Genomic DNA, 9,750 nt, shown 5'->3' with positions numbered 1-9,750 from the left:
GGCTGGCTTCCCTTGTTGTTGACCGCCGTCTATGTCCTGTTGCCCCGTAAAACAAACAAACAGGCTTTGGATGAGATCTACCCCTGAACTAGATCATATCTTTAAGCCAACGATACGCCCGATACAAGACGTATCGTATCAAAATTTTAAATCTTGTTGTAACCTCCCTCTTTTATTTATTTATTTATTTATTTTAATTTATCCTTTTTTTCGAGATATCGATCAAACGTCCAGGCCCTCTGTTTTAGAGGATAAAATGATGCTGCTTCAAAAATCTTAGCCAAGTTTGTCATCCAAGATTTCAGGAAATAAAATGATTGGCTCTTATTGATTTAACTTAAAACAGTTTCACTTATACATTCTGGTAAACAGACATCCTCAATAACAAAATCAGAAGTCGGAATGATATATACAAACTAAACTTGAATGAGTTACTGGAGTACGACAGAGGGGGCATTCAGGCTTTTCATTGCACCATTCCATGATGCAGTTCCTGCAATTATAGCAAGATGAGGGTTAAAAAACATGATTGTCAATTAAAATACGACTTATCAATACCATTTTGAAGCTGTTTAATCCGGAAGAGAGGCGATACCAGCAGAAGACATGGCCGCAAGGTGTGGCTGTTGGGTGTTGGCGACTACTTAGGCAGAGTGTGCATTTACTTACCCCACTTGTTTGAGACTGGAACAAATAGAATATAGTTGCAAAATCAGATAATATTATATTATTTTGAAAATCCACATGTTATAGAGATCAATGCTTCCACAATATTTAGATCCATGAGATGGATGAAAGGATAAACAACTCTTACGTGAGAAGGCTTTTCCAAATGATATACGAGTACAAGCATAGACTAGAAACTCAATACATCAGAGAATCCATAAAGGCGTTCATAATCTTAAGAGTTGGAACACTAAGTAGACATGACATATCGGTAGACTGTTAATAAGAGAAAAATTATACACATACCTCTGAAATAGTTGTGGAATCAGATGCCCAACTCCCCTTATCAAGGTTCAAATTGCTAGTCACAAGATTTCCTTCTTCATTCAGAACAGGCAAACCTGGTCACATGAAAGCAAGAGGAAATGACGCATGAGATAAATTACATTTCACATGCAAAATGTTTGTGAATGAAAAAAAAAGCATTTTCTCAAGTTTTCATTCTTAGATTTGTATTTAAACATTGAGGATTAGTTAATAAATCTCCTCCACTATACCCCCTTGTCTCTAATTGTTCAGATCTTTGAGGCTGCCCCACAATAATTGGATTTTACTCTTCTAAAATATTTGCAAACTTGAGACTCTTGCTGTAATGAATTTCTATGATATGTAATTAGAGTGTTTAGTCTATGTTGGAAACTTGGAACTAGTATGCAAGTGAAATTGTAGAGCACCAAACATAAAATAATTAAAAAGCTATTACACATTTGGAGTGTTGTATATGATAGAAAGAGAGATCAAAACCAATAGTACTATAAAAATGTTTGTTTCAATTGGTTACTATAACAGTGTTCAATCATCAAAGTACTATTTTTGTATCGTTTGGTTAATTCAAAATAATCTTATTTTATTAAATAATTTCTTTCATGTATTTTACCAAATAGTTCTGAGATGTGTATGCATAAGAGACTAAAATGGAGAAGGAAATCATGTAGGAGATTTGGATGTTTATGCAAGGAAAAGAGACTAGAAGTGACGTTTGGAGAGGGTGAAGAACTGGGAACTAGTCCCACATTGTGAAAAGAAGCAAAAGGTTTGCCAACCTTCTATCCATGGAAGCCCTCAAGGCAGCACAATGCATGTTAGATTGTAATTCATGGTTTGATTACTATAAAGAGTATTCTGTCATTCTTAAAATGGTGTTTCATCATTGTCGATGTCCTATTCCATGGATGATTCCATCACAGACCTTAATCACAGATTAGAGCTGGAATTGCTTCTTAGGGTGTGATTCTGGTTGCTAAGTTTTGGACTACAACCCTCAATGTAGGAGATATGATGGAATATTTATTAATGAAAATGTTATTGAGGCCTAACACCATGTTTTTTTTTTTTTTAGCAGAGGTAACTTTTATTGAATTAAAACAGGAACAAGTACATGAGAGAATGTACTACAAGCTAAAGCAGCTGAGGCAGAACTATAGAGGTAAGCAGAAGTCACTATACAAACTTTCCCTAAAAACCCCTGATTTTGCAAGGCTGTCTGCAACAGTGTTTTTCTCCTGGGAATCCAGACCAGATTTACATTCAATGACTCTAAGATATCTCGAGTTTCAGCTAGCAGATGAGCAAGTCTCCAAGGCCCTCCTTCCTTCTCCATTAGCCAAGCTATCGTATTTGCAGAGTCCCCTTTTATAGTTAAAGAGCAAAAACCCAGCTGTTTAGCAAGCCGAATTCCTGTTAGTGATGACAAGACCTCTGCTTTTGTAGCATCAGCTCTCCCAATTGGACCACTATAAGCCCAGCTGATCCCCCTCTCCCCACAGAAGACACCACCAATACCTGCTTGGCCGGTAGATCCTTGGGCACTATCATCAAAGTTTAGGATCATCCCACCCAAAGGTTATGAGGAATGCAGGATGGCTGGAAGGTTACTTTGGAGGTCATTTAGAGACAGACCTTTGAAAGCTTCAGAATTAACCACCCAAAGGTTACAGAGGAAAGTTATGCAAGAGATTAGGTCTTCCACATTTCTGAATTTGTTTTCAAAGGTTCTGGTGTTCCTTTCTTCCCAGATACCCCAAAGGGCTGCATGTGTCACTGTACTCCAATATACCCTTCCTCTTTTTCCTAGTACCATGTTGTTATGACCAATCTATTTTCACCTCACTGAGATGAATGGATAAGATAAAGATAAAACTGTACCAGTTAAATAAAATGTAATGACAAGGTTCAAAGTATCGATATGATACAATACGTCCTGTATCGGGCATATCATATCATATCTTTGGGTTTACGATACACCTATTTAAAGGTGTTTTTGTATATATATATATATAAAACTGAAACTTTGAAAAAAAAAAACTAAAAAAAAGCATGGGGTAAAAAGTATTGATACACACCCCTGCTGAGGTATCAGGGTGTACTGATACTTTAAACCATACAATGATGACACCAGGGAAGTCCATAAAATAACTAATAAATGAACAAAATATAACACAAATGTCTTGTCACTTTATGCAGTAAAATTAGGGTCTGATATTTGATTTTGCTAAGAAACTATCTAAGCCCACTAAGAAGTGCAAGTATGTGTACCAAATGCAATGTATGGAGATGAATGAATAAGTTGAATTTAATGTAGATAACCTGCTGAAGTATGGTGAGGCCCGAGTGATGTCTGATGGATTGAACCTGCAATAGAAGATAAATTGCTACGACGCAGCCCCTCAGCAGCAATGATACATAGCTGGATTAAAAGAAACACCCCCAGTATCTGGTATCTGTTGGGAACCAATAAATAGGAAGTTTCAAAATGTCTTACATCGATTGAAGAACAAATTCTTAAAAAAAGTTTAGATTCTAATAAACACATGGAAGAAATACCAGAACATCCAAGTACTATTTAGGAGCAAGAGAGTGCATTAAGATAAATCTTAACTTTGAATATTTTCTCTGATCTAGAGCTTAGGCAAAGATGCAAAACTTGAAATAACTGCAACCAATCCTTTTTGACATGAGAACTGACTACAATGTGGGACACCATGTAATACACAATATTTCACCAGCTTCTAGGCTAAAAATTTCAACTGATAAATTTACGAGATAATTTGGTTAGTTCAGATAATGAGCAAACCAAAGATATTTTCTGAGTACAGATATTGCTCAAAATTCTCAAACTCACTTGGTCAAGTGAAAGATAGATGAGCTTGATAGTTTGGCTTCACATATTTCCAGGAAGGAGAGTCAATGTACAAATTAGCAGCAAACACTGCATTCTATCTTTTGAATTGAACATGACAGACCATATTGAGAAATAACATACATTAATGCAGGTGTCACTCAAAACTAATTTTGGTTAGTTACCTTGCTAGGCCATCTACACTCTGTCTAGGGCCATATCTACACCCTAGTATGATCTTGAGATAAACAAGTTTTCATGTTTAGAGTATACCAGCATTTAATGTCATCCAGGTATATGTGTAAGATTCATTCAGTGTCCCTCAGAAGATGTTCCAGGAATCAGATCGTCAACAAGTTAACAATTATGTGGATCTTTTACCTTCACAAATCTTCTTATATTGATGGTACTATTTGAAAAGGTCATTATCCAATGTTGGTCCTAGTTATCTGGGGTCTTGGGAGGGGTGGACTGGAGCCTAACCTTTGGCACTTTTTTTTTTCACAAAAGTGGCCACTCTCCACCTCTGCTCTCACGCTTACCATTATGTCAGTGTTACTTTTTGATGATTCTAAATTTTTAGCTCCTTACCGAGGCCTTTGATTTGATGGCTTGCCAATAAATACATAACGAATACCTGCAGCTCGTTTTGATATATGATAATATAGACCTGCAAAAGAAAGATGACACAGTATATAACTGAGATTTAGATTCTCAGACCATATTTCTACCAATAACTGTCATTAAAATTTTTACTAAGTATTTATAACATATTATATATCACCTTCAAAGTAGAAAAACATGAGGTTGGTACGGAGGACCAATTGCAAAAACTCACGAGCAAATGGAAGCACCTGAATAACAAAAGCAGGATGTGGAAATTTAGCAGGTGCAAATCAGCAAATAGTCAACAGGGAGGTGATGCAATTATTATGGAGATATTATAACAGTGAATTCTAACCAAACAATATCTTCAGTATTCTTTCTCCAGATATAATGAGGTACAGAAGCATGCTGGCTGGAAATAATAGCAAAGATAGACAAATAAGTTATGAGAGATCATAGCATACTGTGTGCCATCTCTGAACTGCATACAACCATAACCCATAGATTTTCTGCTTCAACCTTGAAAAAGATGACATAGATGACACTGTTGTGGAGTTTGATGAACCTTCAGTAGTAACAGAAGATTGGGTTTGATTTCTTCTAGCAGAAATTTCACCATACAACTCATCAGATTGTGAATCAGCGAGGATGATCCCTCGGGCAGCCATTCTAGAGCTGTTAAAGACATACAGTTAAGAGTTTCCATTTTTGCCTCTTGGTGGGATGATAACAACTTATGTTGAACATCTCAAAAACAGGAAATCCTAAATTACCTAATTTTTTCTGCAAGGTAAGGAACTGCTGTCTGGTATATGATGAAAAGAGCACGCCTTGCTGGTGTTGGGGAAAGAGAATGTGGACCTGCAACCTGTGAAATCAACCATGAAGATTAGAAGATGAGAGGTAAATTTTGATTAAAGGGAAAAAAAGATAAACTGTATACTACTTGAAGAGAGAATATTGCCTAGAATAAGGTAATAATCAACATAAATTTTCATGCACAGACAAGGGCATCAAGCCAGGTAATACAAATGTTAACAACACATAATATCTCAACATCAACTTGGAAGTTCCTTGCATAAGCCTGATGGAAAATGATCACGAATCTTAAATTCTTGAGAGATCACACAAATAAATCTTTTATCAACATCATTTTTTTCTGATAATTGCTTTTCTCAAAATCTTTCTATTGGTGCTTCTCAACGACACTTGTGTTCCTAACTTATTCATTAGGATATTGCTTTACATGAATGAAAATGTCAATTTATTGATTTGAACTACATTTTATTTACATACTATTAAACCTGGAGTAGTGAACTTTCTGTTTCCTAACTCCCTAGAAATGAGCAATAATGGAGAAAAACAATGCTACAGACCTGAGTGATGTCACAATATTCTTCTCCTAATGTTTGTTGTCCTGCACCTGTTGTCAAAATATAATAAAGCATCTGACCCAATAGTTTTGTCTGCAAGACAAAAACAACCATGGGAAAAAAGAAAAAAAAAAAAACTGAGAACTGGATCAGTAATGCTAATGCAATACAAAAGAGAAGGCTTAACTAAGACTTTAAAGAAGAAAAATAAGATAGAAGGAAAGAATGGGAAAATAGATTCATACATGGAAACACTTATGAATCCACAACAATAAAACTATGATTTATTAAATCAATAAAGCATTAGATGTATCCATTATATGAAAACTTGAAACTTAAGCTCTCAACAAGTAATATTATAATTAGTTAAATTAATAAAGAATTAGGAATATTTGGCCAAACAGTTTTGTCTGCAATACAAAAACAACCAGGGTGAAAAAGAAAGAAAAAGGGGGAAAAAACTGGAACTAGATCAGTATATACTGATGCTATGCAAAAGAGAAGGCTTAACTAGGATTTAAAGAATAAATAAAAAACAAAGAAAGAATGGAAAACAGACTCCACAGACATGGAAACACTCAGATGAATCCACATCCATAAAACTATGATTAGTTAAATTAATAAAGCATCAGGAGTATCCATTATATGGAATCTGGAAACTTGAGTTGTCAAAGGTAAGATAAAGATCAGATGTATGGACATTAGATCTAGGTATGGCTCTATAAATGATAGGATCCAGTACAAATCCCTGGTCAACAACAATGTTACTGGAAATATCTTTACTTTGTGCACAAGATTACATCTTTAAGTTTTATTAAAATAAAATTATTTTCTGAGAATAGCTATGCTGGTAAACTTAGTATATATACCTTAATTATGCAGATAAACTTGTTCCATGAAATGTATACATTTTATCAGACTAGCTCTTTGTCAGATAAAAGGGTGGATATAGAACAATTTGAGCAATAACCTGGTTTGATAACTAAGATCTAGATCTACCTCATAGAATCATATAATTGTATCTTAAGTCTTATCTTCTATAATTGGATTAGGTCCCCAATTTGAAGCATTCAATAACTATGTAAATAATGTCCTAAGTTTTTCTTTTTCTTTTGTTTTTTCTTTCCAGATGAATTTCAACCATCAGAAAGCACCAGGAGACACCTCAAATTCATCATGTAATGTAACTTTTGAATCTGCAGGTTGAAGCCAAAGGCAATAATGTAACTTTTTAGATATCATTATTACACTCTTGACAAATAAACAATGCCAAGAAAAGGTGGATATCCCAAGTTATCTGAGGTCTAAATGCTCTATACTGCATTTAGTAGTGAAAATTCATGAAAAAAATAGCAATAAATTAATTATGCTAATGCATGCACGTTTCCCATCTTGAATGATTTGATCCATGTGGACCCCCAACATGCACACAAGAGCAAAGCAAATATTTGGTCATTCCATGAACTCACTCTGATAAAATAATTATTCTGGAATCTGGATTGCTAACTCAGGTTCCATTAAAAGGAAATTATGCAGCATTGCAGCCTGTAAAACTTGTTCAACCACATTAATACATTAATGCCTGATAAGTGTTGAAGAAATGAAGAAATTAAGTTAATAGAAGCACTGCTGAGCACTTAAGTTTTTCTCCTATCTAGTTTAGTCTAACTAAAGACAAAGAATGATAGCGGGAAAACATCCTTTTAGAGTCATTCTTAAATTATGTACCTTTATCATGATTTTTTGCATCCAAATCACCAAGATATACTGACATAGACATGAGAAGGTTCATGTGAGAAGCAACCATGCAGATCAAATCACTTGTACAGTTAGGAGTTGATGGCTGATAAGATCCCAATAGCCAGTAAAAATGAATTTTCTAGAAGAACATCTCTGGACTTGTAGATACTTCAATATGCCCCAAGTTTGGAGGAATTTTTTATATTTTAAAAAGTCATTCCTTAAATCCTACAGTTCTGCAACAGTTATTGCAATAAAGATAAACAGAATTGACAAAATCAAAGATCGGAAGCTTTTCTTTTCAGTTATTTTCTTTTCTTGGTAATGCTTCTTTTTTGAAAAGATCACTTCTTAATATAAAGCATTTGATGAAGGTGAAAACAGGTTGAGAACTTCAGATGATATTCATATAATGCAACATTAATACAAAACAAAACCTAACTGTTAAGCGTTAAAAGCAGTTCAGAAGGCTAACCTCACTCTGGTAAGCTACAGCAACCCTTGTACCTGTAATAAGAACCAAGTCTCTTAGAATTGAATGGTAAAAGTTTTCTCATTCAAGAGACGGTCAAAGAGAAAATCTAATGCAGGCAACATTTCAAAATGCTTCCAGAGAATATTGAAACAAAAGTATGCAAACTTGTAAATACAAGATACCCTCGTCAAGTGACAAATTCTTGAGTTTTTGTTTTTTTCTTCAACTTCTTATTAGTGAACTTGCCTGTTTAAATTTTACATTCTGCTAAGAGTGCTGGTCATAAGAAATTTGAATCTGATGAAAAGTTATTTACAAATATGGTATTGTATTTTACTTGCTATTTACAAATCAAATTTCTTACACCCAATGTATTTGCTATTTAACTAATGCCTCTACGTATTGTTATCATAGATCCTGGTTCAGAACCCGCCTTTGTCCTTCACCAAACCACTAATTGGCGTGTAGGTGGAATTATACCTATACGCCACTTGAAATACTTATCATTATGGTATACGTTGAAGGAGTCTTAAGCTGATACAAGCTAGTCTGCTAAGGCGGGAATCGCTATAATAAAAATCAGAAGCTTTTAAAAATGCCGATTATGGTTCGAGATCGACCCCCCGCCCCAATTCACTCTAGTTATAATCAATTTGCCTAAAGAAAATAAAGAGCTCGAAATTGGAGATGTCTGAAAGGGAAATTAGATTATCAATTTAACGGGGGAAAAAGAAACAAGGTGCTGAATAGAGAAACCGATAAAAATAGAGAATTAGAGCCATAGAAAACTAACCAAACAAATGGCGAAAAGCATCGCGACAGGCATCGTAAGCGTAAGAGGCGTACTGCTCATCCTTCTCGGCGGCTCTCATGATCTCCGGTTGCGCCGCGAGAGGGAAACGCCTCGCCGGTGGCGGCTGCGACGACGCGGAGTCCACCTCGCCATGGTTGGGGTTAACCGAACCAGACAAATCTTGCCCTCTCATTTCGCCTGGTGCCTGTTTCGTCAGTGCAACTACAAGTCTACAACACCCCCGAATCTCTCCGACATGCAAATTAGAAGAAATTGTTGACGAAGTGAAGCAGAATGGTAAAGGTTTCCTACATTTTCCTTTCTTTTCCTACTTTTTCCTTCAAATCAAACACAGCCTATAGGTGAAAGTGGGTAGAAAATCCGGTAAAGAAAATGTAAAGACCCCTGAACTTACACTAAATCACTTATGGTAGCCCCCATGAATCCAACCATTAAATAAAAATAAAGGTATGATGGAATGGGAAAATTATCAATATGAACTTTTCTTATTTTGTTTTTCTTGCTCGTTTCTCTAGGCTATATTTGGTTTGAAAGAAAAGGTAGGGAAAGATAGGGAAATATATACAAGGTTTGTAAAGGTTTTCCCACTTTTCCCTACTTTTTCCTTCAAGCACAATCTTAAGCCCTCTATTTTCTAATTGATCCAAAAGTACTTATAGTTTCTTCAAATGAAACCAATTAAAATAATAAAAATCATTTAATTTACATTAAAAAACAAGTTTCTTTAAATTATTGTTTCATGTCATTGACATGGATATCTCTTTTCATCTTAAAATATAAAAGTTATCCATTCCTTTATTCTGTAAATCAAGAAAAACCAAATGAAACCTTAATTCATATCTTTCAAAAACAAGCCTCTATCATTTCATCTAAAAATTAAATCCAATAAAAATATGCA

General features: G+C 35.0%; 1 protein-coding gene across 1 annotated transcript; it reads right to left on the bottom strand.

The window, feature by feature from the left end:
* Positions 1 to 299: 299 nt before the first annotated feature.
* PEX10 (peroxin 10) lies at positions 300 to 9,296 on the bottom strand. Its single transcript, XM_010263637.3, has 11 exons — positions 8,832 to 9,296; positions 8,039 to 8,070; positions 5,827 to 5,916; positions 5,224 to 5,318; positions 4,915 to 5,125; positions 4,629 to 4,698; positions 4,436 to 4,514; positions 3,313 to 3,446; positions 973 to 1,067; positions 596 to 684; positions 300 to 493 (listed from the first exon to the last, which is right to left on the bottom strand). Exons 1-11 carry the CDS (start codon positions 9,022 to 9,024, stop codon positions 391 to 393), a joined length of 1,191 nt encoding a protein of 396 aa, XP_010261939.1. The 5' UTR covers positions 9,025 to 9,296; the 3' UTR covers positions 300 to 390.
* Between the last annotated feature and the right edge of the window lie 454 nt (positions 9,297 to 9,750).

This window comes from Nelumbo nucifera, chromosome 8 (assembly GCF_055504915.1).
Source record: "Nelumbo nucifera cultivar China Antique chromosome 8, China Antique-T2T, whole genome shotgun sequence".
NCBI lineage: Eukaryota > Viridiplantae > Streptophyta > Magnoliopsida > Proteales > Nelumbonaceae > Nelumbo > Nelumbo nucifera.
This window is presented reverse-complemented; position numbering and strand designations above follow the sequence as displayed.

Excerpts from the sequence above, each read along its gene's own strand:
- PEX10 (XM_010263637.3), bottom strand. The coding sequence starts at position 9,024 with ATGAGAGGGCAAGATTTGTCTGGTTCGGTTAACCCCAACCATGGCGAG. Across the intron at positions 8,071-8,831 it reads TGCTTTTCGCCATTTGTTTG|GTACAAGGGTTGCTGTAGCT; the intron begins GTTAGTTTTCTA and ends TTCTTATTACAG. Across the intron at positions 5,126-5,223 it reads TACCTTGCAGAAAAAATTAG|CTCTAGAATGGCTGCCCGAG; the intron begins GTAATTTAGGAT and ends TGTCTTTAACAG.